The 27,742-nt window shown below is 38.5% G+C and overlaps 1 protein-coding gene and 1 non-coding gene across 2 annotated transcripts in view; one reads left to right on the top strand and one right to left on the bottom strand.

The window, feature by feature from the left end:
• Positions 1 to 27,742, top strand: part of EFEMP1 (EGF containing fibulin extracellular matrix protein 1) — a 58,306-nt gene that overhangs the window by 3,014 nt on the left and 27,550 nt on the right. The window contains exons 2-3 of the mRNA XM_047069648.1: positions 1,180 to 1,228; positions 1,393 to 1,809. Coding sequence (XP_046925604.1) covers positions 1,180 to 1,228; positions 1,393 to 1,809 — 466 coding nt within the window. The remainder of the gene's footprint in view (positions 1 to 1,179; positions 1,229 to 1,392; positions 1,810 to 27,742) is intronic.
• LOC124504416 (U6 spliceosomal RNA) lies at positions 27,287 to 27,390 on the bottom strand. Its single transcript, XR_006960399.1, has one exon. It is a non-coding gene; the product is annotated as a U6 spliceosomal RNA (small nuclear RNA).

The following is a 27,742-nucleotide window of genomic DNA, read 5'->3' as shown; positions in this document are numbered from 1 at the left end:
TAGCCTATAGGCAACCTGTGACAGGGTCACCTGGGATGCTTGTTAGGAATTCAGATTCCAAGACCCTACCCAGACCTACAGAATCAGATCTTTTGAGTCTGCATTTTAACAAGCACCCTGGGTGACTCTTAAGCTTGATTATAAAGCTTGAGTTTCATTGACATTCAAGATAGAATTCAGTTCTTGCCTACCCCTCTAACCTCATCCTCCCCCCACCCAGACTACTCCCAGTTCCTCTTTAACAATGTCACACCTTTGCTCACATGGTTCCTCACCCCTAGAATTCCCTCATTTTGCCTGGGAAGAGCATATAAGGCCCAATTCACTTGTGGCCTCCCCCATAAAACTTCTCTGCCACCCTGTCATGCCCACATGCTACCCTGTATAGCATTCATCACTTCTTCCACATACATGCTTGTGTCACGGCACCTGACATCTTGCTCCAACTTGTCTACCTGTCTGTCTCTTCTGATCTGTGAGCTGCTTGAGAACAAGCACAAGGTCTTCATGACCTCTGCATCCTGAAGTACTAGAATGGTGGCTGGTAGGAGAAGGTACTCAGTAGATGGTTTGTTCAGTGATTGAACTAGAGAGGACCTGTAGGAATTGAAGCTAGGAGACAGGTCAAGGTGTGAGTGCAAGACTTGGGACTCAGTTGAACAGGAATAAGGAAAGCCAGCTGCTAGAATGCTTTAAGACAATAGAGAGAGGAGGGGAAGTGTCAAGTGAAGGAAAAAAAGAACTTGGTTGAATCTATCTTTCTTTCTTTTGGTAAAATTTATAATGTGGAAGGAGGGCAAATAAAGCAAAAAGAGCATTCAGGGAGATTAGAGAAGATGAGTATCCTGACAGAGAAAAGAATTCCAGCATGGTGATGGGCAATTGTTCTAAATACAACAGAAGTGGTGAGGCAGCTGGTGATTGAGAAGGGACCTCCTAAAGTGATCCAATGCACAGATATGTCTGAAAGAAAGAAAGAAAGAAAGAAAGAAAGAAAGAAAAAGAAAAAAAGAGAAAGAAAGAAAATCTAGAGAATGTTAAACTACCCATCACATCATGTATCTAAGACTCTAGAGCAAGGATTGTTGCCATAAGAATGAAGCTTTTAGAGTGACTTCTTAGGAAGTTGGATACACAAATTAACTGTCTCCTGGCCCCATCTTTGATGTTTCTTCACAGCAATGCACAGATGGATATGAATGGGATCCTGTAAGACAGCAGTGCAAAGGTGAGCCAACTTCAAAGACTTCCCATCTGAACATAGCTTTCTGTCTCCATCTCATGTCACTCTTCCTGTCCTGTTTATATTCTACCAAAAAGGCATGAGTATATATTCACATGTTCAGATTTCCCTCTGAGAAGATTCCTGATTTCTTTTATTGCTGACCACAGATATTGATGAATGTGACATTGTCCCAGACGCTTGCAAAGGTGGAATGAAATGTGTCAACCACTACGGAGGATACCTCTGCCTTCCTAAAACAGCCCAGATTATTGTCAATAATGAACAGCCTCAGCAAGAAACACCGGCGGCAGCGGAAGGTGTGGGTGCCACTGCAAATGCTGCCGCCACATCAGGTGCAGGCGCTGGGGGCATGGCAGCCAGTGGCATGGCAGCCAGTGCAGTGATGCCTGGGGGTGGCTTGGTCGCCAGTGCTGCTGCTGTTGCAGGCCCTGAAGTACAGACTGGCCGAAATAACTTTGTCATCCGACGGAACCCAGCTGACCCTCAGCGCATCCCAGCCAACCCTTCTCACCGGATCCAGTGCGCAACGGGCTATGAGCAGAGTGAGCATAACGTGTGTCAAGGTAAGCATGACTGATTATGCTAAGGAGAAAGTTCTTGTCCAGGTGCACCTCGTGGTGAGCACGATAACAGCTCACATTTGCTGAGAGCTTCCCACATGCCAATAATCATTGCAATAATGAATGATTATGAATAATTAGTCATTGTTAATAATAACAATTAATCATTGTAATAATCCTAAAAGGTGGTTGCTGCCTATATGGTCATCATTTTACAAAGGAGGAAACTGTGGCTCAGAGAGGTCATCAGGGCTTCTAAACCTTAGCTACACATATTTAGAGTCTCTTGGGAGCTTTTAGAACTTCTCTATATCCAAGCCACACCCCAGCCCAATTAAATAACAGTCTCTGGGGGTGGGTTCCAGGCATCAGTATTTTTTAAAGCTCCCCACGTGATTCCAGTGTGTAGCCAAGTTTGAGAACCAGAGGTCACACAGGTGGTGAGAGCAGAGCTAGCCTGAAAACCCCGGCAGTGGGGCCAGAGTCACAGCTGTCAGCAGGAGCAGTCAGGTTATTCATTCGGAATTTGAAATTGTGCCTGTCAAGCTACTCCATAAATGTCCTTTGGGTTCTCAAGATTTCATTTCACTTGCCACTAACTTATTTTCCTCACTGAGGGATAAAGAGATGGGACTTCTGTTTCTTGTTACCTTTGAGGGAATCTCCCCCACTCACATTTATGTCTTTTTAAGTTGTCATGGGAGTACATTTCACTTATATCACTTGCACCATAGCACCATCTACTTGGGTTTTTCTGTTTATTTTCACAAAGAGTACACATCACTGTGCATTATTCTAGAAACAGCTGTAGACTCATGCTAGCAAAATGATAAGAATCTTGGGCTTTGAAGATGTGTAGGATATTAGCTAACTGGACTGTGCTAAGAGATTTTGTTCCCCTTTTCCTTCTTTTTGTTATTTTTTATTTAAAAAAAATTTTTTTAACATTTATTTATTTTTGAGACAGAGAGAGACAGAGCATGAACAGGGGAGGGTCAGAGAGAGGGAGACACAGAATCTGAAACAGGCTCCAGGCTCTGAGCTGTCAGCACAGAGCCCGATGCGGGGCTCGAACTCACGGACCGCGAGATCATGACCTGAGCCGAAGTCGGCCACTTAACCGACTGAGCCACCCAGGCGCCCCTCCCCACCCTTTTCCTTCTTAGCAAACCCTTTCAGATCTGCCTGGTGTGGAGACTGTTACGAAGATGGGCCATAGGAGCCCCAGACTCCTTTTTCACTGCCAGGGGCTGAGACAGTAGACCCCATATTATACCACAAGTGCCTGGTGCACACTGGCCAATGGAAAGGGCCCAGGAGTTCTTACCTTCTACCTGCTCATGAGTGAGGAAGAGAGCACCTTCCTCCCTCAGCACTGAGGGGCTCAATTGGGATCACCTACATGCTACATTAAGTGAAAGAAGCATCTTCTGGTTCCCTGAGGTGCTGCCTTTCCTTCATTAGTGTTGAGTTTTATCTTCTGTAGGAGATAGATTTCAAATGGCTTATAAATGAAGTAAGGACACCTATCACGCTCTGACTTTTATTGTTTTATATTTTGTGTTCAAATTTTTAAGTACCCCACATCAAGAGCTAACCCGTGCTGTGATGGTGTCACTTTTCAGAGGGCGCATCATATTAGCATCTGTTTCGTGTTACTGTCATGAGTCAGAATTCCAATATTGATGATGAATGCTTCAGCATCTGCTTGATATTCTGATATTTAATTTAAGGATTATGTCAAGGAGATACCCTCACGAGGTTACTTTATGTATACGTATTTGAGTGAATATTGGTGAAAGGTATCTTGAGCTTATTGAAGATACCAACTTTTTAATTGTGTTATTTAAATATATAGTTGAACTGGAAGGGTTGGTGGAATTTTTCCTGAAACTGAAAAGTTATGCTGAAATTTTTTAAGAATTGACTTTTATGTACTGAATTATTTTTCATGCTTCAGATGTATATTTTAAATGGTACTTAGGAGAAAAAAAACATAAATGAATAGGTCATTTCCCAAAGTAGCTTATAGTCTATCATTGATGATTATGGTTGACTTCAAGAACAAAGCCTAGAACCAAGTGAAGAAGCTCTAGGATAAAGCATATTCAAGACTTAGAATATGTACTGGTTACAGTAGAAGCTGTGTAATAAAGTGTGAATAATAAAAATTAAATCCTATTTACTTTTTCTGAAAAAGATTTAGACTACCTTACAAAGTTATTTTTCACATATTACAACATTTGTAATTCTTACTTCTATGAGAATTTTTTTCTTTACATATAAGCTAAAACGATTAAATGCCGTGCTTATAATAGATGCTAAAAACATACACTTACTGTGTGCACACAGAGTATTCCCAGCCCAACTGTTCTGCATAATTCAACCAATTTCTAAAACTTGGGATTGGGGTCTGTATCATTGAAAGCAGGGTTAAAAGTTTTTTGGATGACTTAAGGCTTAAGTTGGATTTCTTCCCACCTCACAATTTTGCAAAGTGCCCATAAATGTGGATTTACTTAATTGTTGATAAAAGGGGGTTATTTCATATGATAACAACAGGATAATCTGTCTGGGGAATCTGACTAACATAAGTCGAGTCACACTTGTGCCCGTTTATTATTGAGCTAATCAAACATGCAGTCCAGCTTCTTCTAATTGCCTGCAGATGTATGACATTCCCAGTCCAGGCCAGCAGCACAAAATAATGTTTTATAACCAATGTGAAAGTACGGGGACCTCCGCTTAAAACAATAATGTGCTCCAAGGACCTATATTTCTGACATCATTGTGGAGTTTGAAGAGCCTTCTGTTTTAATAAAGACCTCCACTCCCTTTTAAATATTTCGTACTATGCCCAGTAATCCAAACACATTTACCATGGTTGCTGGATCGGAATAAATGAATGCCTGCAGATGAGTCATATTTGTATTAAAATTATTTCTTTTTTCCACATATATTTTTCAACAGGTACAGTTTATCATTACATAACCTAAAGCTAAGGACATTTTTTATTTAATGGCTGAAATGTGTACTGTGCTTTGGTGTTAAATTCAACTGTACCTTTGAACATACTATTACTAGCCACAGATGGCACCCAATAATTTAAATACCAGTAGGTATTTTTAAGTGTGTTCTGCTTTATAAATATATTTTTATTTTTATATTTTTAATGTTTTATTAAACATTAAAAGAGAGAGAGTAAGATAGACAGAGCATGAGTGGGGGAGGGGCAGAGAGAGAAGGAGATACAGAATCTGAAGCAGGCTCCAGGCTCTGAGCTGTCAGCACAGAGCCCGATGTGGGGCTTGAACCCACGAACTGTGAGATCATGACCTGAGTTGAAGTCCGATGCTTAACTGACTGAGCCACCCAGGCATCCCTATATCTTTAAACAACTGTCTATGTTTTAACATTCAGTGAAAACATGATTTATTATTTTTTTTTTACTCCTTTTCATGTATTTGTCCAGAACTTTTCAATTTAGTGCAAAAGCAAAGGGGTTAAAAGAGTAACATAACACGCAAATATCAATTCACACTGAGCAAGTTTTTTCAAACAAGTTTTGCTAACCATGGGTGATGCTGAAAGAGCAGTTTGCCCTGAGAATTTCAAATGAGCAGCACCATCCTTGGCAGCCATAAAACTACATGAATATCATTTTATTGCCACATACTTGGAGTCATATATAAATAAAGTTTTAGAAATTATTTCTCTATGAGCTGTCACCTACCTATAAGACAACAGATATTCATCTATTCCAAAAGGAAGTTAAATGAACGGGAAATACATTATAACCCATCAATGTGTCACTTTGTTTCTACAACTTCATTGCATAGTCTCTGTGTAATCTTCCTCAAAGGCAATGGCTTTGGAAATCACTAGTTTGAGTTAAGAAAGGATTTTTAAATTTTTTTTTAACATTTATTTATTTTTGAGAAACAGAGCATGAGCATGGGAGGGGCAGAGAGAGAGGGAGACAGAATCTGAAGCAGGCTCCAGGCTCTGAGCTGTCAGCACAGAACCCGATGTAGGACTCGAACCCACAAACCATGAGATCATGACCTGAGCCAAAGTCAGACGCTCAACCTACTGAGCCACTCAGGAGCCCCAGATTTTTTTTTAAATCATATACAACTTTCTAAAAGCCTCATTCTTCTAGGAAAAAAAAAAAGTCTTTTGGGAACTTGCAAGTAAGAGAAAGCATCGATTGCCCAATTTGAAGGAATTTGTTTACTCAATTGAACTTTCAAAAAATTAAACATAGCGCATTTTGTTTAGCTGGTAATTATGCCATTACTAAAATCAGTCAGGATTTACAGGTATCATTACTAATTTGCTAACGAAACTGAAACATCAAAAAATGAACTTGATACAAGGGCTTAATAAAGCTGATTATGGAGCCAAATCCAGGATGCAGCACCTAGCTTGTATTAGATAAGGTATAACTGAGAGGCGAAAATACAACCTAGGGTTTCCAAATGTCCCTGTTTACCCAAGACTATCTTGGTTTGACTACTGAAAGCCCCACAACCCAGCAAATGCCTCAGTCCTGAGCAAATGGGATGGTTGATCACCCTAGCACATCCTCAACAACCAAATCTCTTGCACCTCACTGCCAAGAGTAAGGAAATCCTAATGTTAAAGCCATTTTTTCAGGTTAAGGCATTGTTTGTCCAGTGGAATTGTTTTTTCAATTTGTTTTGAACTTTTAAAAACCAAACTTCACTGATTTTTAAGTACCTGGACAGAGTCTTTCTTTACAGTTGACAGGCTCCCACTTGCCAGTTTGTCAGTGAGCTGTTTTCCACATTGTTCTAGACTTTGCATGTGTGGAATACCTAGTCATTAGCACCTACATACTTAGATACATGTTATACCTTGGTGGCTCATCTTTCCACATTTCTACTGGGGAAAAACGTACCACACAGCCAAATTAAATACCATGCTTCAACTATAAAGTTTTGTTTGTCAAAATATTTTTTCTATTTTTAGCTGTATTTTAAATGATTCAATTTGATTTTTATCACTATTGTCTGTGATGCAGGAGCAACTAAAACACTAAAAAGAAAAAACTGTATTTTTTAAAAGCCTTTAAGAACAGAAAAAAATATGCTCAGGGTTTAAGAAGCTCTACGCTCTTGGGGATCACCTATTATCTTTTGCACATTTCTTCATAAACATAAGGATAACTAAGATACTATTTTGAAAAGGAAAGAAGTTATTATCTATACATCTACTTTAAAAAAAAGAGAAACTTGAGCTAACATGTACAGATTCTCAGATGCTAGGAACATCTTTCCTTGACTTCTTTCATTTGAAATTTAAATGATCGCATATCCAAAGGTGGATTTAGAAATTATAGTGTAATCAACTGTCTTAGCATACCTGACATTGTCATTACCAAAGAGCTTTCAAACACTACCTTTTTTTTTTTTTTTTTTTTTGATCCTCACTAATGTCATTAGGGTTTCTCATTGCTTTGGTTAGTTTTGTGAGGAAATGTCTAATTTTTGTTATGTATAATTATACAGCCCAGTGAAGGACTTTGATCACAGAAAATAGATATTTTGCTAAAGGAAGACTATAATTGAGTAAATTATGATATTAGCAGAAACGAATACTTCAAGCAGAAAATAAAATGGGTATTTAGTCTGCTTACTGCTTTTCATTGCTTTTAGTTGTTAGTTGCCTTTGAGTATCTAAAAATTCTCTAAAGCCAGGCCACCTGGGTGGCTCAGTCGGTTAAGTGTCCGACAGCTCAGGTCATGATCTCACACTCCGTGAGTTCAAGCCCCACGTCGGGCTCTGTGCTGACAGCTCAGAGTCTGGAGCCTGCTTCAGATTCTGTGTCTCCCTCTCTCTGCCCCTCCCCTGCTCATGCTCTGTCTCTCTCTGTCTCAAAAGTAAAAATAAAAACATTTAAAAAAATAAAAAAAATAAAAAAAATAAAAATTCTCTAAAGCCATATAAATGGATAGGAGTTGATTTTATGGTGATACCTTAATTACATTTTGAATAAGCTGATGCTGTGTGGATGGAAGTAATTGATTTTCTCCTGAAAAATCTAGTACAGTTTCATAATTTTGCTTCTCCAAATACCATAACCACTGACTGTTCAGTTAACTTAAGACTATTTCTAGGGGCACCTTGGTGGCTCAGTTGGTTAAGCGTCTGACTCTTGATCTCGGCTCAGGTCATGATCTCACAGTTCATGGGATCAAGCCCCATGTGGAGCTCTGTGATGACAGCACGGAGCCTGCTTGGGATTCTCTCCCTCCCTCTCTGTCTCTGCCCCTCCCCTAATAAATGCATATTAGAAATTGGACTTATTTCTAATATACATTTGTGAACAGTGTATATATGTATCTGATTCATGCACACTCAAAAAGTGTCCTTAAAATTGTTTCATAAAAATTGTATGGCAGCTATTAGGTAAAGGGATGAAAGAAGTCAGTATGATCACACTTCTGCAGCAAAAGACTATGCTATGTAACTACCCAACTCTACGATTTCCACAGTGTGGTCCCTAGACCAGAAGCATTAAGCATCATCCAATAATTTATTATAAATGCTCATTCCTGGGCCCCATCAGACCTACTGGATCTGGGGATGGGGCTCGGCAACCTGTGTTTTAACAATCTCATGATTTTGATGTGTGTTCAAGTTTGAGAACCAATACCCTAACTTAATCTTAACATCAGGAAATTGCATTCAGCTCTAAAAATCAGAGGGCAGGGTCATAATACTTCACATGGAAAATGTGCAGTAGAAAAGAGAAACCATCAAAAATATATATTCTATTTCTAGGATATTATAATATTTCTCTTTTACTTCTCTTACCTTTATTACTGTCATCATCAGTACTCTAATTCCTAAACATGAGAGGTCATGAGTCTCATTAGTAGGGCATGAGAAAGGGAAAGGAGGCATCTAAGGAAAAGAAGAGACCTTGCATCTCTCTATAAAACCTGCAAATGTGAAATACTCTAATGGTCCTTAAATTGTCAGTAGGACCAGTAGGACCTTAAATTGTCAGCAGAAGCTCTAAGTTCTGCTTTGGCTGTGGTAATAATTGGTGCTAAGAGATACTCATACCTCCTGTAGGCATAACCCTTATGCTCATGACACAAACTGGCAAGATGAGGTAATGCTCTTTGGAAGTTCAGTCCATGCAGAGTCACAAAAGAGGAGGTTGACTCTGACTTTGGCTTTAAAAGCATCTTTCGGGGCGCCTGGGTGGCGCAGTCGGTTAAGCGTCCGACTTCAGCCAGGTCACGATCTCGCGGTCCATGAGTTCGAGCCCCGCATCAGGCTCTGGGCTGATGGCTCAGAGCCTGGAGCCTGTTTCCGATTCTGTGTCTCCCTCTCTCTCTGCCCCTCCCCTGTTCACGCTCTGTCTCTCTCTGTCCCAAAAATAAATAAAAACGTTGAAAAAAAATTAAAAAAAAATAAAAATAAAAAAAAATAAAAGCATCTTTCATTTCACCAAAGTGATAGGAGATCCTTCCAATAACAGAGGCCCAGCTGACATCTCATTCTATGTAGATTCTGTGTCTATCACCAGATAATAGAAGAATATTCACATAGTGTCTCTGTTCAATTCAAACTTGATCAAAGATTTACTTCTCATCAAAGATGAGATTCTTGTTAAAACTAGTTAACACTTAATCTGTGGAATGAATTTCCCTCTCCCCATAGCAGCAAAAAGAAACAGATTAGAGTAGAATTGCAAGCTTCGGTAACTTCAGGAATGTGCACTGGTACTGGCTCATTCTTTCTTTCTCCAGCAGAAAGTCTCAAACTGTATTCTCTGAAATCAACAAGTTGCCCCATTTGTAAGGATTTGCCTTTGCACTTGCTGAATTACTGGCACAATTCTATTCTTTGAAACCAACGAGTAAACAAAATTTGTCCCAAATGTGTTTGATTTTGCACGAATGTACAAATAAGTAATTCATGCCACATCTGAAATCCATTAGCATGCTTCTTTTTCCAGGAGGTAACTGCAAATTGCACACTCAAAAACAAAACTGATCAAGAAAACTGCATTCAAATACTGGCAGAAAACTACAGCTGTCATTGCAAGCATTTAGCCACAATTTCGGTCTTGTAGCTTGAACCTAAATGATTTGTAAACATTTAATAAAGATGAAGTGAAGAAATGACATGAAAAGAAGGCTGAGTAGCAAGATACTGGCAGCAGCATGGATAGCTTATCGCTGTCAATTTCATATGACCGCAGATTCAAAGGAGGGAGAGACAGTGAATCAATGTTATGTAAATGTGTACTAAATAGACTAAAAAACTTGAGATTTGGGCAAAATCAATTTCGAAAACTTGAACTACTTTTCAAATAATTGTGCACCTGTACTAGTCAAGGGTAACCAGGCAATACCACAAGTGAAATTGATCAAACAGAACATAAACCCATTCAGTTCATGTTCAGTAAATTCAATCAAGTTTGAGAACCACTTTCTGTTGCGAGGCACTTTGATAGAATCGGAGTGGATGGAATGAGTAGTAATTGTCCTCGGGGAACTTGGCATCATCAACCCCTCAGTTACCAAAAAGTAACAAAAGAGGGGCACCTGGGTGGTTCAGTCAGTTAAGCGTCCGACTTCAACGTAGGTCATGATCTCATGGTTTGTGAGTTCAAGCCCTGCGTCCAGCTCTGTGCTGACAACTTAGAGCCTGGAGCCTGCTTCTGATCCAGTGTCTCCCTCTCTCTCTGTCTTTCCCCTGCTTGCACTCTGTGTCTTTCTCAAAAATAAATAAACATTAAAAATTTTTTTCAAGAAATTAAAATAAAAAAGCAATAAAAGAAACCAACAACAGCCCAGCAAAGTAACACATGGGACATCACAAGAAGTGCATAACAAACTGCCACAAGGAGAAGTAAAACAAGTGTGTGCTTTAGGCATCCTTCCAAGTTACTAAAATCCATATTTGGACATAAAAAGAAAACATGTCCCCAGAAATTTGGTCAAGAACAAAAGTCTGGTTCCTCCCTCAAATGGACCATTTAGAAAGGAATGATGAGGGGAAGTTGAGAGGTATAAAGTGGAAATTAAAATCCAAACAGTAGAGGAAGTAGCCATCATATAGTCAAGTGGAACTGGTAAGAATCAGCATTGTGTCCATGTTCCTTCTACCTTAGAATGGTTTCCCAGGGGAGTCCTCCAGAAACACAGTGCTGCAGATGGGAACGTTAATGAGGAAAGGGGTGGGAGGTGGAGGGGAGGAAAACCCAATCAGAAAATACTCATGATACTGAGCCACTGCACAGCAAACATCTGTGACTGTTTCCATCCTCAGCAACTCTCCCCAACAAAATACTAGTAGGTTCCTCCAGCTCTGCCTAAATATCATCCCGAACTATGTCCTGTTTTACTTATTTTGAATAGACACTAAGCAAATGCTTTGTGTGTGTGTGTGTGTGTGTGTGTGTGTGTGTTTAATTGAATAAATTAATGGTTTCTAACCATCAGGGAGCTCAGGCTTATTGTTTACTCTGAGTTCTAAAACCATCCTTGTAAATGAACTATTAAGTACCATATGTATATGAGGTATATTTCCCAACTATGTATTTTATCAAATTTCTCATTAGTAATGGAGGGCTTAGATATCTTGTTCCCATTTTAAGCTTAAGCCACTTGAAAGGAGCTATAAAGTCTATTCTTTATATCCTGGATTGTCAGGTTTTCAATAAACATTGGTGAATAAACAGGTTTCTATTATTCCTAGAGCAAGACTAGTAATTGGATATACCAAAAAAAAAATTTGTTTTTTGCTTTCTGGCAAGTCATTTAACTAGTGAATGCATCTTTGTATCAAATGTATAATTCCTCAGAAATCTAATGGTGAATAGTGAAAATACAGTTGTTTGGGGGAAATATTATTTGTAATATTTGAAGTGATATAATCATAGGGCTAGAAAATAGGTAAACTCTCTGATACTGTGAACAAACTCAAGGCACTTGATAAAGCTCCCTAAAACAAGGGTAAGAAAAAAGGATCAGAGAAATCCATCTTGGTTGTTTTCCTCAACTGCCAGCCAGAAATCCTTTTTTTGTTTTTTAATGTTTTTTTTTTTTTTGAGAGAGAGAGAGAGAGCATGAGTGTAGAGAGGAGCAGAGAGAGAGGGAGACACAGAATCTGAAGCAGGCTCCAGGCTCTGAGTTGTCAGCACAGAGCCTGATGTAGGGCTTGAACCCACTAACTGCAAGATCATGACCTGAGCTGAAGTCAGATGCTTAAACGACTGAGCCACCCAGGCGCCCCAGAAATTATCTTTTTTTAAGTCAATTTTGTTCAAGTGCTGAAGGGTAGAATCCAGGAAAGTCACTTAGTTGGGTATAGGTGACTTAAAGACGTGTAGTTCTGAGCTGGCCCCAGGGTAGGAAGAGCTGATTTGCTTAAGAGGTGAGAAGAAAAGCCATGGATCCCAAGGACCCAGGAAGAAAGAACCCAGTTTATGGAGAGCCTCTTGGGAACTTATGACTAGCTTATACTTGAACTGTAGATGAAATAAGAGTGTGAACCAGAGACATGCATAAAAGCAGAGTGTATGGCTTCTATATATTTCCAGGTAAAACAAGAATCATGATGGGATACATGATAATGAAATAAGCCTTGCACCCTAAACAGCTAGGTGTGCTGCAAGGAATCTAATCCTACTCCCTTGAGTAGAGGTGTAGAACATGATCGAGAATGAGAAACAACTCAAGGGGCTGTATTCTGTGTCCTCGCTGGAGACCAGGTCTATCACAATCTGGATTCAAAGATTTTTTGTTCAGTGCTGATTAGTTAATTTCACTTGTGAAATATTTTGCAGCAAAGCTCTCTTGTCATACATATATTCACAAATGAGTATGCCTTTAAATTGTGGCTGAATTTTTTACTATTTAGTAAAAAACTTAAATATCTCAGTATTTTTAATTTACCAAAATTATGAAGAGCAGTATGTCTGTTTCTCAGAGTCTGCTGTTGAACCTTCAAACTATTGTTGAAGAATCTTCTTAGAGAATTAGTTCAACTCTAGTTATTCTCCTAAAATATAGGAGCAATTTAGGTATCTGGCATCATTTAACTTTACTAAATCCACCAATGAATTTTTTTCTAGTCACTGCTTTTTCATAATTTGAATGCTGAAGAGAGATTTTTGTGTAAGACGGTTTTCTCTACTTAGCCATGTTCTTTCCTGAGCAGTTTGTGATATCAGAAGATACCTCATCTTTAAAAAGAAGGACATTCTAGAAGACATTATTAAAAGACACCCTAGGAATCTGCCTATGCAGGCCCAGTGCCCCCTTTCTTGCCTAGATTGCATTTATTCCAGCTCACACACATATATGCACACACACACACCAAGTTCACAGCCATTTATGGGCACATGCACAGACATATATGATGTACCATCATTTTGGTAGGAAATTTCATATCAAAATTAAGCTGATCAGGGGCGCCTGGGTGGCGCAGTCGGTTGAGCGTCCGACTTCAGCCAGGTCACGATCTCGCGGTCCGGGAGTTCGAGCCCCGCGTCAGGCTCTGGGCTGATGGCTCGGAGCCTGGAGCCTGTTTCCGATTCTGTGTCTCCCTCTCTCTCTGCCCCTCCCCCGTTCATGCTCTGTCTCTCTCTGTCCCAAAAATGAATAAACGTTGGAAAAAAAAAATAAAAAAAAAAAAACAAAATTAAGCTGATCAAAGCTGATAAAGCTTCTAAAATGATTCATTTACTCGCTCGTTATTTCTATAAAATCAACCCTGGAAACTGCTTTCTAAATTCATGTGTTTACCTACCGCAGGAAAACAGGGCACCTTGGACAGCTACTGAATTATTTAATCAACAAGTAATTACGTTAGATGGAGTAGAGTCAGGGTCAACAAAATAGAAGTGAAAGCACTACAGTGTAGCCTCAAAGGCCCTGCTCTCTTACACTTCTGAAGCGTCCTGGTCATCCTGCACATTTCTTTACTAATCTTTCTCACAGATTTACTGGGATTCCATCCTGACCCGCCTTTGCCTTCTACGATGGGCAACTGAATTTTTAACAAAATAAACTTTTTATGTAGACCATCATAGAATGGATTAAAAAATCACTTATCTGGACCTGACACTGAATCCCCAAGCCCTTTTATTCTTCAGACTTTGGCAAATTATATGGTCAGGAGGTAGCCTGGAATAAAACTCCACTCAACAAGCAAACCAGAAAATTCCAGTAATTCATGATTAAGTAAACTTCCCAGTAAAAGCTGTGGGCCCTTTTTGTAAAAATAGTTCATGACCTGGCATATCAGAAGAACCCTAATCCAGGGAGGTAGCCAGAGGGGGGGAAAATCCTCCCACACAAGCTGGTAAAGATGCAGGGCTTTGTTCTGAACTTCAATTGCATGACTTCCCTTCTTTAGTGATTGAAAAAATAAATAAATAAATAAATAGTTAATGATAAAAAAAAGAAGCTAAATGAAAGAAGGAAACTTAATCATCATGCGATTTACACAGCTAATGACAGTTCTGAAATAGCAGGAAAGATTATTGGGCGACTACCTCATTCAATAAAAAAGTTAAATAACAAAACCATTGTAAATTAGAGTTCAACTCTAAGTAAACTAAAAAATCTTCTCATTGATTTTTCAATTTAAGCAGAAAAATGGATTGTGTAACCATACCAGAGCCATAGTTTCCAATAAACCAAGCTGTCACAGATGGTTAATACCCCAAATAGACCATCAGAATATTGCTCTATTAGAAGATCGTGACCTATTTAGTTGTCATTGTAAAAACCTGGCCACAAACAATATTAGGGTTCTAATAGAAAGTTTTAAAGAATTATTGGAAAATCTGGTTATATCAGGAGTAGGCAGAACTACACATTACCAAAAGTGTGAATCTATTACAAAGTGCTTTTACCTGTATTTTTCTTTGAAAAAATACACTTTCTGGTCTAATATTAAATAGGGAACAGTTTATAGAGACACAAGAAAATAAGGAAGACCTCTAAAAGGAAGAGTACATGAATTATTTGATTAAGTATGAGTGGTGTTTTGAATTTTCTCAAGCTTAAAAAATCAAATAAAGGTCCTGTTAAGTGGGTAAAACTACCTGCTAGCAAAGGGCCTGCCTGTTACTCAGTGTAGATCTCAGGTTAGAAAAAGAAGAATCCGTGTAGATTCAAGTTCAGACCACATCTTTGCACTTGATTTGGAGAGCTACATTTACAAATTATTCTAACAGATGACACACCACTAGTATGTAAATTCTACTACCCAGCAGGAAAAAAAACACCACTTTCCCTTCAAGAAGAAATAATTTCTTTTCTTTGTTACAGTTAGGGGAACCTCTTATCCACAAAGTTCACAACTGAGTAAATCAGTTGCCAATAATTCATGACTGAAATATTGCTTTCTCTTTGATTGATTTTAAATGTGTATACCAAATATTATTGGGATGAAATGGCGATACATGTTATAGGACTTCTCTGGCTCCTCTGCTAAGTGACTCAACTAACAATGACACTCTCCCCCAACACCACCTACCATCACCACTTATCAGTATGAAAATCACTCATCTAGGAAAAAAGCAAAACCTGCAATGAACACCTGTTCAGGTAAAGGCCAGGACCATAGTCACACATTGGTGGAGAGAAAAAGCAAGATAGAGCAAACAGGTGAGTCATATCCTTCTCTTCCAGGAGTCTCCTCTTACCCTGAATGACAGGAGAAGCTGTAAGAAGACTGAGGGGCAGGGAAAAAAAATAAGAGAGATGTAGAATGGAACATCTACATCTGGAAGAGAGATGTAGAGAGAGAAAGAGAGAGAAAGGAGAGCAAGATAAGAACATTAAGGACAATGAGCAAGTGTAGACTATACTAATCAAAAATAGGTTCTACTGAAGTATCTCATAAAATAGTATTACAGTTACCAACTTCCCACTTATGTTCATACATATAAATGCATATTTTCCTCAAAGAAGAAACCGATGAAGGAAAAAAGGAAAGATGGCCCTGAATAAATCAGGTTTACTGTTTTTTTGTTTTTTTATAAAATTGGCTAGGGGAGTTTTAAATTTGGAATTCAATTGTCTAATGTTTTTTGAGAATCTTATATATGCTATGTGTGATAGACCAGTGCTTCTCAAATTGTAATGAAATATGAATTACCTGGAGATCCTATTAAAATGAAGATACTGATTCAGTAGGTCTAGGATGAGACCCGAGATCTCACATTTCTACCAAGTCCCCAGATTTTGTTGATATATAACAGAGCGTGTCTTTCAGTAGTTGACAATTTGTGCTTCCCACCAGGAAGCAGATATATCTAGATATACTTGCTGCCTTTAGCAAAATGTGGTATAATGTGGATAATTTGCATGTGGTGAGTTGTTTTTTGTTTTCAGAAAGGTATTTTTCTCCTCTGGTTAGTACTCAGTTTCTCCAATGCAAATTCCGTTGTAACAGCTACAGCTGTAATACATAGATATTTTCTTTGCTTACTAATTAATAGAATTTTCTCCTGCAGTAGAATGTTTTTATGCTTGAATGCTCAGGAGGATCCCAGAAAGTAGTCTTTGGCAGCCAAGAGTGGCAGAAATCCCATGAAACTCAGCAAAAGACAAAGGTTCCCATCTGGGTCTTCCCCTAAGTGACTCAGACTGTGTTAAACCAGTTAACCTCTCTGGGCCTCAGTCTTCTCAGATGTTAAAGTTAAAAGAATTGTCCTTTCCAGCTCTTATTGAAAATAATTTTTAAAAATGAGAGAAAGTAAGAGAGAGGTAAAGAGAATGCACTTTGCCTAGGTTATAAGCTTTACAAGGGTGGTAGCTATATGGCTCTTGATTGATACATGCCTGGTATGTCAAGTGGTTCTATTGATAGGAGTTCTTCTTTGCCTTTCAGATGGTATTTTTATCAGGAAAACATACCGGAGCAAGTTATAATCTGCCCAGGGAAGAATGCAGGTGCCTTCTGTGACTATAATAGCATTAATGACTCAGAAACAAAAAGCCAGACAGTTGTAATGACGTGAAGCTTTATTGACAAAACAGTTCACACCTTGTACTGGTTGTTTGTTAAAAGTCAGGACCAAATCACTGAAGCTTTAAAAGCTAGATCACTGCAGTCTTTTCTCCAGGCACTGACAGGGGTAATTATTGTGGTTCATGGCACAGCCCAGGACTCCCATTTCAATTCTAGCATAGAAAGGAGTTGTTTTTACTTTGGTGCACAGTAAATATACTTTTTGCATGTATTAATATAAACTGCTTTAAAATGTAAAGGTGCCAACACTAAATGTTAAAGGCTCTGTATTATCTTCTTGATTTTGAATTAAGATTTCCTGCCTTCCTAAGTACCTTTCAGCAAAGAACAACCTGTTCATTTCACATTTTGGGATTGTTTTTAGCCTCAGACTCAAACCAGATTTACAACCAAAATAACTAGTCCTTACTCAGCTTATGTTTTATTATCCATCACACAGAAACCATAAGGAAATCTATGCCCTAGTTATCTGTTGCCAGATAACAAATAACCCTAAAACTTAATGGTTTCAACAACACTTACTATCTCACATTTTTCCTGGGTCAGGAATTGAGGTGTGGCTTAGCTGGATCCCCTGGCTTTGGGTCTTTCACTAAGCTACAGCCATCTCTAGATTTGACTAGGAAAGACCCTCTCCCTAGCTCCTTCCCCAGTGGTTGTTGGCAGGATTCATTTCCTGCCTCTATTCCTCATGGGTTCTTCCTCCTTCAACTCTTTGCTGCATGTGCCTCTCCATAGAGCATCTTACAACATTGCAGCCTTCTTCATCAGGGTAAGCAAGTGAGGGGGCAAGAGAAAGTGCCAGCAAGAGAGAGAATGCTACTAAGACTGAAGTCACAGGCTTTTGTAACTTAATCATGGAAGTGACAACCCATCACTTTTGCCATGTTCTGTTCACTAGAAACCAGTCACAAGATCCAGTCCACTTTCAACGGCATAAATGCCAGAAGTCTGGAATCATTGGGATCCATGTCACTAGCTGCCTACCATAATGTGTAATTAAAATTCCCCCCTCATTGATTCCAGCCAAACCTTTAGAGTTACATCTAGAATTATGAATAGTTTCAAAAAGCAAAATATGAATTAAAAAGCAAAATGCACCCACCTCCACAGCAGTGCAAGAGACTGTATGACTCATTCAGATATAGAGTCTGATAGGTGTGGTTGAAATAGGCAAAGTACTATCCATAAGAACCTCACTCTTCTGACAGCTCCTTTTGAATGAATGGGCCTTTCTCTCCTTCATGGACTTGTAATTTCTAAAATCCTACCAATCCTGCCCAAAACTACTCCTAAGTAATTATGACCATATCCCTTGATTTGAAAACTTTGTAATTAAAATCTCCTTTAATCTACTCTACAAATAAACAATAGCCTTGAAACAAAAACTTTGTGAGCAAACACAAGAACTACCTTTGTTCTTGCAGATTAGCATAAGTCTACATGCCTGTTACCTAAAATAAATTTAATAAACATCCTTTTTGCTTCATGTTAACTTTTGTCCTAGACATCTATGATATTTGTGTGTTTGGTAGGGAATTGTGGAAAATGTTCTCCATCTCTCCCATAGAAATCTCTGTTTAACCATGTTTAAACATGTCTATACCTTTTGCCTCAAAAGTGTACTAGGAGACATGGGAAATATAACCTAAGGTTACAGTAAATAGGTTATGTAAGATTTAAAAATTCAGAAGCCATAAAATGTAACATGGACTTTCTTGGGATTCTAAGGAGTAGGTATCTTGATAAGGAGGCAGGATAGTGGCTTGTTTTTCAATAAGAAGACAATAATGAAGTGCACTCTGAAGGAAAAAAAAGGGAAAAGATACATAAGCAAAAACAGAAAAATCAATGAAGGTGGAAACCAAAAAATGGAACAATGTACAGAGGAAATTGTAAAATCAAATGGTGACATGGGTCGAAAGCCACCAGCCACATCCAAACTCTCTTAAAAGAATGTTCTAGTAGCTAAATTGTGAATTAGCCAGATGGAAAGGATAGATAAAAGGCTAATACGGCTATTAAAAGGAGTAATTAAAATCCAAAGGAAGTGTTTTATTTTTTCTTAAAATGAATATGAACCAAATGTTGTTAAATTGCTTTTTAAAGTGCATTAAACAGCTCTGTGTGGAGTTCAGTACCTTTTCTCTTTGGTTCACTTTCCCCAGAATTAGTTTCCAGATTTTCCCAGGTGTCTCTGATGCCAATAATAAAAATCTCTTTGGGCCTGTTGAGTAGGTACTAGATAGAGTACAATCCTAGGTACTAGGATATCCTAGGTACTAGGAAACCAGTTAGAGGCCAACCTCTGGCCTCAGGCCTGAAGCATCCTGGGGAAGTGGGTCTGGTTCATGAAGCAGTCAGTGAGAGCTTGGGCAGTCTTCAAGGGGGCTCCCAGTCAGATGTAGTTCCCCTTACTGTGAAATCCAGAAAGGGGAAAAAAAGTATTATGCTCATAAGATTTCCTCATATTCAGCCATCCATTTGCTAATACATTCTCTTGACATAAGTAGCCTACTAAATTCCTCTTTCCTCATCACTAACTCTAAAATGACAGCTTAAGGATTATCCTTTCTGCCATTTACCATGAAACATAGCTCCAAACCAGTTTGTTGTAGGTTTCTGAGCTTAACCACATAGCTCACATTGAGTGGATAATCAATCATTCTATGACTAAATCCATCTGGAACAAATTTGAAGAAGTGGTCATGTAGGTTTTTTTTTTTTTTTAAATTAAACTGAAACCAGAGTTGATTTCTTTTTTCAAAGATTTAAAAGAAAAAAAATTATAAAACTCAACAATGACTTCCCCCACCCCAGAACTCATGCATGCTCTGAGTAAGATTGGTTCTGTCCTGCCCCCATTTTGCATTTCATTTAATTTTTCAGAGAGATAGTCCTTGAGTGCTTTGGAGGAGAATCCCTTCTCAGAGAATGAGGTCACATTCCCTCCTTGGATGGAAGGAAAAGGAGACATTTTGTGGCCAGGTTGTCGCCATAACTTCATGCTGATCTTAAATTCCCAAACACAATCTTAAATTCTCAACTGAGTGATTATGGAACTAAAAAAGTCTGTTTCTAGCCATTCTTGCTGGATCCACTACTTTTTACCCTGTAGGCATAAAAGGATAATTTAAATATCATGAGGCTTGGCTTTAAAGAACTCCACCTTTACCTGGCTAGACCCCAAATTGTTAATGTAAATTTAGAATACATTTTCTCATGTACACCCTGAAATATGCACCATGCATGCATTCATTTGTTCAGCTTTTAGTCGTTTATTCTCCAAATCATGTATCGATGTGTTCAGTTTATATGTATTCAAACTGTACTAGATGCCTAAACATAACACCTTACTTGCAAGGACTTTTCAGGCTAGCTGAAGAGGTAAAGTAAGGTCCGATTTTTAAAAAATTAGATGACACAAATAATTCAGCTTAACAATTCAGGTCAACAAAACATTAGTTGAGAGCCTCATTCCCCATGTAGTCAATGGTAAAAGCAGTGGTAGAGTCCAGAGGAGGAATTGGTTGCTGCAAACAGAGGCCATAACGGGCTTTTTGGAGGTAGTGGATGTAATCAGAGTCATGAAGGATGAACTGGATATAAATAATCCTGAGAAGAGAAGGGGCAGGCTTTGCTGGGTGGATGTCCTGTATACAGAATAATGGTGACAATATCATGTCACTGTTTGGGGTGAGGGAAAGGGGGGCTGTTGTGGGGGCTACAGGAAACAAGATAGGAAAAGTCACTGAATCATTGGAGGACAGTTTATATGAACCCTGAATTCTTGGTTAAGCCATTCAGATTTAGTAATGTCGTAACTAGTAAAAGATTTTGAGCAAAGAATGACATAATGAAAACACTGCCTCCAGACAGTTGTAGGATGAGGAGGAAAAATAAATATACACATATGGTTAAATACGTTAAATCATCTTAATAGGACTGGGATGTATCTGACTTCTTGTAAAGTGAGTTCCTCAAAAAAGAATTGCATTAATTTTCAAGCACTGTACATATAATAACAATGCTAATACGAAACATAAAAAGAGTTTGATCCACAAGGACTATTTTCAGGATCACAGTAATTTGTTTAAAACTATTTCTAACAGACACATTCATTATTTTTGCATGTAAGTGATGACTCAAATCTTGAGTCAAAGATGACTCTAACTAAGTAGGGTAAATGGTTTATAATATTGTTTGGCAACATATTTATTCATAAGTATTACAAAGGTAAACATCAAATTGTAAATTAATAATATTTTGGTATAATTTCAGCTCTTACACCCCATGAAATAACCAGTTAGAAGCTAAACAAGCCCTTAAATGATCTCCTGAACAATCAGCCTTTCGACCTCATGTTCACATCCATTAAACTGTAGAATGTTCATTAGTCATAATATATGGCTGAAGGAATACAGAGTAAGTCTCTAACCATAAACTATGTCTGAACATAGACCTTTAATAGTAGTCTCCTATTTCTAATATGGTTAAGGCTGTGATGCTGTGAAATGCAATGAACATAACCGAAGCAGAGTCATGCTCTGATTATAACAAGGTTTTCGTAATTACAGGAAATTATGGCAAGAGGTAATTATCCATAGGCCCACTTTCCTCTATATGCCCCCTATCATCCATTTTGCATGTAAGCATGAACCAAGAAATAATCTGGTTATATACAGAGGAGAGCAAAAGTTCTCCTGGTATGGCTAGGGGAAATGCATTTCCTAGTTAAAAATTATCTTCATTAAAAATAAGAATTTAAATGGAATACAAAAAAAGAAGGGGCTGTTTGAGAGTGGGAGTAAGGCTGGACTGCTAAGCTAATAAAGCAAGAACTTAAGAACATAAGACTATATAGTTTACCTTATGAAATAATCCAAAGGAGTCTTAACTAGATTTAGATCTCCCTTCACTAAGTCGTGATAGTGTGTGGGTGTGTGTGTGCGCGCGCGCATGTGTGTGTTTAAGACCTACCCAACAGCTAGAACTTTGCAAAGGTAAAACACCTATTTTGTCTGTTTATTGATCTGTTTAAGCTTCCATTCTAAAACACTTCATAAGCAATAGTCACGCCTGTGCTTCTCCTTTACAAGAGTGGTGTCTTCTGGAGATTATGTATTAGTTGTCTAGATTTACTTTATTCTTTTACATTTGATTTGGGAATAATATGGGGAAAGAAAGTTTTAACATTTGCTTTGATAATTACAGTTTGGGAGATAGCACAAGACCACAGACTCACTATCCTATAACTGTAAGATGATTCAACAAGCTTGAGTTGAGTAACTATTGTGTGCAGAGCACACAATACAAAGATGCTGAGAATACAAAGATAAAAGCTTATATTGCCTGCCCACCCTCAAAAGTTCACCATCTATGAGGAAGTGGACAGCATTGACAACGTGGCATTTTGAGTCGCATTTTAAAGACTTCCCAGAGAAGGTGACATCAGGCTTCAGTCTAAGGAAGTTGTGGGCATTAGCCTTTAACAATTTGGAGAAAGAGAAGGGGGGAAAGGAGAAAGAATGTTCCATGCAGAGGGAAGAGCACTTGCTTAGGTCAGAAGTAAAAGACAAAAGAAGGGGACAGGTGTTCTGTATGATTCAGTGTGCAGCACATGACCGTAGGTAAGGATCAAATCATGAAGGGCCTTGCACGGCACATTAAAAAGTTTAGATTTCATCCTGAAGATGGTGGAAAAGGACATAGTGAGTTTTCCTCTGCACCAAGTGAAAGATGTCCTGTACAAATATGGGACTACTGCAAACCCAAAGGAAGTCTGCTTGCTTCGCTCACAGAGGAGATAAACACATCATTTACTTTTAAAACATTTCTGAATCCTAACTTTGTTGACTCAGATAATTTCATTGTAAGTAATCAGGACTGGTTCTAGTCTCCATTTATAACAGTGCTATAAGGGCAAATTAAGTATGCATTTCATTCTAAAAATAGCAGAGCTCAAATTTTTAATGAAATGCAATGCAATAGGGAAAATAGCTCAAGAAACAGCTAAAAACATCAGCATTAAATATCCACTCAGCAGTTAGTGCGTTGTTCCAGGCCATTATGATTTTATCCATCCAGAATATAACTGTAACTCGTAAAGGATTTTTACTACTTGGGATTTATTCCATCTTAAAGCTTGTACTAAAACTTATTGGAAGACTAATTTGAAAGTAAAATTTAACTCAGCCTTTGCAGAAGCTACAAGAAGTTCTATACATTCACCTTATTTGGCAGGGAATCCCTTAGTCTTGTAAAAGAAAAAAATAATGTCGTAACAATTGTATAAATACTATGGAAGCATTGAGTGTTATTTATTGTGTTTTGCCACGTTGTAATATAACGGTGCTAGAATTTATGCATCAAATCCAATGGAAAGCTCAGTTGGTACCTTCAACAAATTGGGGCCATAAAATTTATATGGGCCACTGATGTGTACCTCGGGTTATCCAGCAGCTGGTTTCCTAATAAAGAATGCCAGCATTCGGTAGTCAGAGCACAACTTGTTTAGGACCCTGAACCAGACAAAGGGGCATGCTTTTACCCTTAAGAAGGCTCTGGTTAAGGAGGAGGTTGGGAGCAACTATTTAAGACCTCTCAAGGCAGTTGACTTTCTAGAGATAGCAAGTTTGCTGCTACTGTTCTTTCTTAGCGAGGATACAGCTGTCCCAAAGTCAACTGGACAAGCTGCTTTCTGTAGTGATCTTACATTGACCCAAAGTAATCTGGGAAAAGAAGCATAAAGAAGGTGGGCACGAGCTGGACCTTGAAAAGAAATCTATCCTATTAAAGTACAGGGGCTGGGGAGAGGCTCATGGGGGGCAAAGTCAGACAGACAGTAACATGTGTCTTACACATGGCGGTATGTAGCCTGGCTGATGATCATATAAGAATACATTGATAAGTTGGAATTTAAGGAAAAGACTTGTTTTTATATTAAACCACCTGTTATGTTGCAGTGAGGTGCAAGCTAATCATACAGGACCTTCTGCATTTTATCAACATCTACATGAGTAATGATGAGACTAGTTGCAGGTGTTGGAGTTCTGGGAGCCTGGACAGCAGCCCACCTTCACTGAGGAGATAAAGATGGCAGGGGCACCCTGCTGAGCTCCCAAATGGTGCACTGGAGGGTCACAGCGCTGGGCCAGGAAAACAGCCCTCCCAAACCATTGGTGAAGCAGCAGTGCCCAAGGCCTACAAACCAGGAAGAGATGTCCTAACACTAGTTTGGATGTGACAGCAGTCAGAGCTCTCAAGTTAAAAGAATAGTCTGTTGCGGCACCTGGTGTCTCAGTTGGTTAAGCATCAGCTCTTGATTTCGGCTTAGGTCATTATCTCACAGTTGTGGGTTTCAGCCCCTTGTCAGGCTCTGTGCTGACAGTGCAGAGACTACCTGGGATTCTCTCTCTCCCTCCCTCTCTCTCTGCTCCCCCCCTGCTCACGCGCGCTCTCTCTCTCTCTCTCTCAAAATAAATAAACTTAAAAAGAATGGTCTGACTGATCAGGGTGAAATTGAGAAAGGGCAAATACAAAATTGAATGTTTAAAGAGCAAGAAGGAGTCAGAGGTGGAAGATACAGAAAGATAGTATAAGAAGATGACGGAAAGAAGTCAGCCTAGCCACCTGCCGGTTTGTCGCACTATAACCATATGCACAGTGTTTTTCTTCAAGCTTGAAATTCTTTCATTTTTTTCCTGTTAATTTTCTCAGTTAAACCCTTGATATCGAAACAAGAGTCTGTCATATCCACATACATAATTTACCTACGACTATAATGAAAGCATTGGGAAGAGGTCATTTAGTGTTTGAAGGAAACCAAAATTAATCTTCCTAAAGACTATTTTTTTTTTAATTTTTTTTTTCAACGTTTTTTATTTATTTTTGGGACAGAGAGAGACAGAGCATGAACGGGGGAGGGGCAGAGAGAGAGGGAGACACAGAATCGGAAACAGGCTCCAGGCTCCGAGCCATCAGCCCAGAGCCTGACGCGGGGCTCGAACTCACGGACCGCGAGATCGTGACCTGGCTGAAGTCGGACGCCCAACCGACTGCGCCACCCAGGCGCCCCAAGACTATTTTTAATATGCCACAGTCTTACCATATTACTAGCATTGCATTTACAACAACAACAACAAATGGCTCAAAATCAAACTTTCCTGTATGATGTGATTGAATGAATGCTTCATCAACTGCAAATTATGCAGATCACCATTATGTTTTGTGGAGACTCCTCATGTGAAAAGTCAGATGTCAATGTTTTCATCTTAGAGTCTAACTCTGAGCCTTGTCCTTATGAATAAACAACCAGAAATACTTGTCCTGACTTTACATGCAGTTGTTTCCACTACACTTGAAAATATTCCCCATCTGTTCTTTGGTTCTGATTTGTAACTTCAGCACTGTCTTGAAAGATGATGACCATAATATCCTCTTCTTAGCCAATATAATAAAAATTGCTGCTGAAATTTACATTTTCATAGCTTTTTCATAGTTGGAACTTGTTCACACAAAAGTTCTTTCTCAGAGTAACATATAGGTTCTAATTAGAGCTCTAATTAAAGCTATGTTTGCTAAGTAGCCTTTATAAACATTAATACTCCATTGCTGTGAAGCAATTAACTGTCCTTTCGTATCACAAAACAATACTAGATTTCTTTTTGTTTTGCCATATCTCCTTTGTTTAAATGCAGTTTCCCCAATGAGAAAAACTTTAAGAAAGGCTGATTTTGCCTATTCTCATATCCATTTATCTGGACTATGCCAAAGGAAGGGAAGTCATTCAATGCTGTGGTCATTCTCCTGACTGGATTTCAGTCATGACAGACCACATTCAAAATAGGACAGTGAGCAAGGAAACAAGGATAGGATATGTAATTATAGACAAGTGCATAGAAAATTATATTAAAAGCCCTGACTTTCTGCAGTTTTTTGCTTCCTTCCATCTGTAGACAACAGAGGTGCCAACCTGATATACACTGACTTATAGTCATCTCACAATGTTAAATACAATTTATTGAACACTTAGTGTCAACCAGGTACCATTTGCAGGAGAGGGGGTGTTATTTCAATTAGTACTCACAATACCATTATGAAATAGGTATTATTCCTCCTTGACAGATGTGGCAGTGAAACTTGGAAAGGTTAAATAACTTTCCCTGAATACACACCTAAAATGTGGTATTTCTTGAATTTGAACTGAGACCTACTCGATGCTAAGACCTGTGATCTTACCCACTCTTGTGTCTCAGTCATATTTCATATCATTCTGTCAGTGAGTTCCATAAGAAAAAAAATTTATTCTAGGGTTCTCAGACTTTCTAAAAAGATCAACAAGTCCTCCCATAAACTCTAATTCTTGGTATAATAAATTCTTGGTATAATTAGGTTAGAAAAAAGCTAGCACAAGCAACAAAAAAAAATCTCAAATATAATAACCTACGATTTAAAAATATTGTGCAGTGAGAAAATAGTATGATTGTTGTAACTCTGGAAGCCCTGAAACAGATCCCTGGCTGATAGGTCCTTATACCTATCTGGCAGCCTCACAATCATCCACATTAACCACATACATGCCTGAAGCCAAAGATTTTCATTTTGAGGTTTCCATAAACAAATTATTACATTTCTAGGGAAAAATAATTCCAGGCTAATTTCAAAATTAACAATATGAACTGTTCAATTTTTCCATTTTCTTCTAAAATGAAAACTTGGAATATGATAGACTCTACGGATGTGCTCCATGCAGTAACCATTTTGAGTATATATATATATATATATATATATATATATATATATAACAGATCTAAGAACACAGTCTTTCTTTTCTCTTCTGTGTTGATTCATGCCAAGAAATTCCCTTAAAGACTGACTTAGTTTGGCATCTACCTTTAACATATTGACTGTATAACTGGCAAAGGTCCATCTCCCTTTGTACTCTACAGACATAGAAACTGTGTATGGGGCGTGTTTCCCCATGAGATTTTTTTTCAGAGTTTATGCTGCCAAACAAGCATTAAGCAACTCTAAATTCCTGAAAGTATGTAACTTTACAGGTACACAGTAGTGCATTTAAACATGAAGGAGCACTTTCTGTTCATCCCACTCTGCTAACAGAGCCATTTAATCCTGAAAGATGAGTCCACTTTTAGATGCTCCTTTTATACTATAGATCAGAATCCACTGCTGAAAAATGAAAAAGAAGGGAAGAAGAAATAGAGACCTATGATCATGGTTCATCAAAAAGCAAGAGCATGTTATTCAGGTTTCCCAGGATCCAATATTTTAAGTTAGAGAGGGCAGAAGAAAGAAGAGTTGGAAAATGAGTATTTTTTACAACAGTATTCAGGAATTCGGTGAAGTAGGCGTTACTTTTGGATTTTTAAAACTGAAAGAGATCTCCGTCTCTCAGAACAGATCTCTGTCTCTCAGATCTCAGAACATACAGTCCATGAATTTGCGTGTCATCCTTACGCAGGGACCATGCTAATCTTCTGTGTATTGTTCCAATTTTAGTATATGTGCTGCTGAAGCAAGCACAGAGAATACATAGTCCAAATATAATTTTGCCTCCGATGGAAATGTAAGGTAAAATGCTTCAAACTCATTTAAAAGCCCAAAGACTATTTAATATGCTAGCTTGAGAAGTCTTTAGGATTGAAACACTCACTGGGTCAGTAGTTATATTGAACAGTATTTTCTTTAGTTTCCTATTGCCTTTAGGTACTCCTTGAACTAATACTCAGGAGTTACTTGAATGCTGTTACCTCACAACACTGAACGTGTTTTAACACGACAGGAGGGGATATCCCACATCCTGCGTATGTCAAACACAATTTATCAGCAACTTAAATTCAAATATGCATGATAATTCATGAATAACTTGGGGAAA

This window comes from Lynx rufus, unplaced genomic scaffold (genome assembly GCF_022079265.1).
Source record: "Lynx rufus isolate CCGP_SWC_20201006 ecotype Redwood Valley unplaced genomic scaffold, mLynRuf1.p SCAF_8, whole genome shotgun sequence".
NCBI classification, from domain to species: Eukaryota; Metazoa; Chordata; class Mammalia; order Carnivora; family Felidae; genus Lynx; species Lynx rufus.
This window is presented reverse-complemented; position numbering and strand designations above follow the sequence as displayed.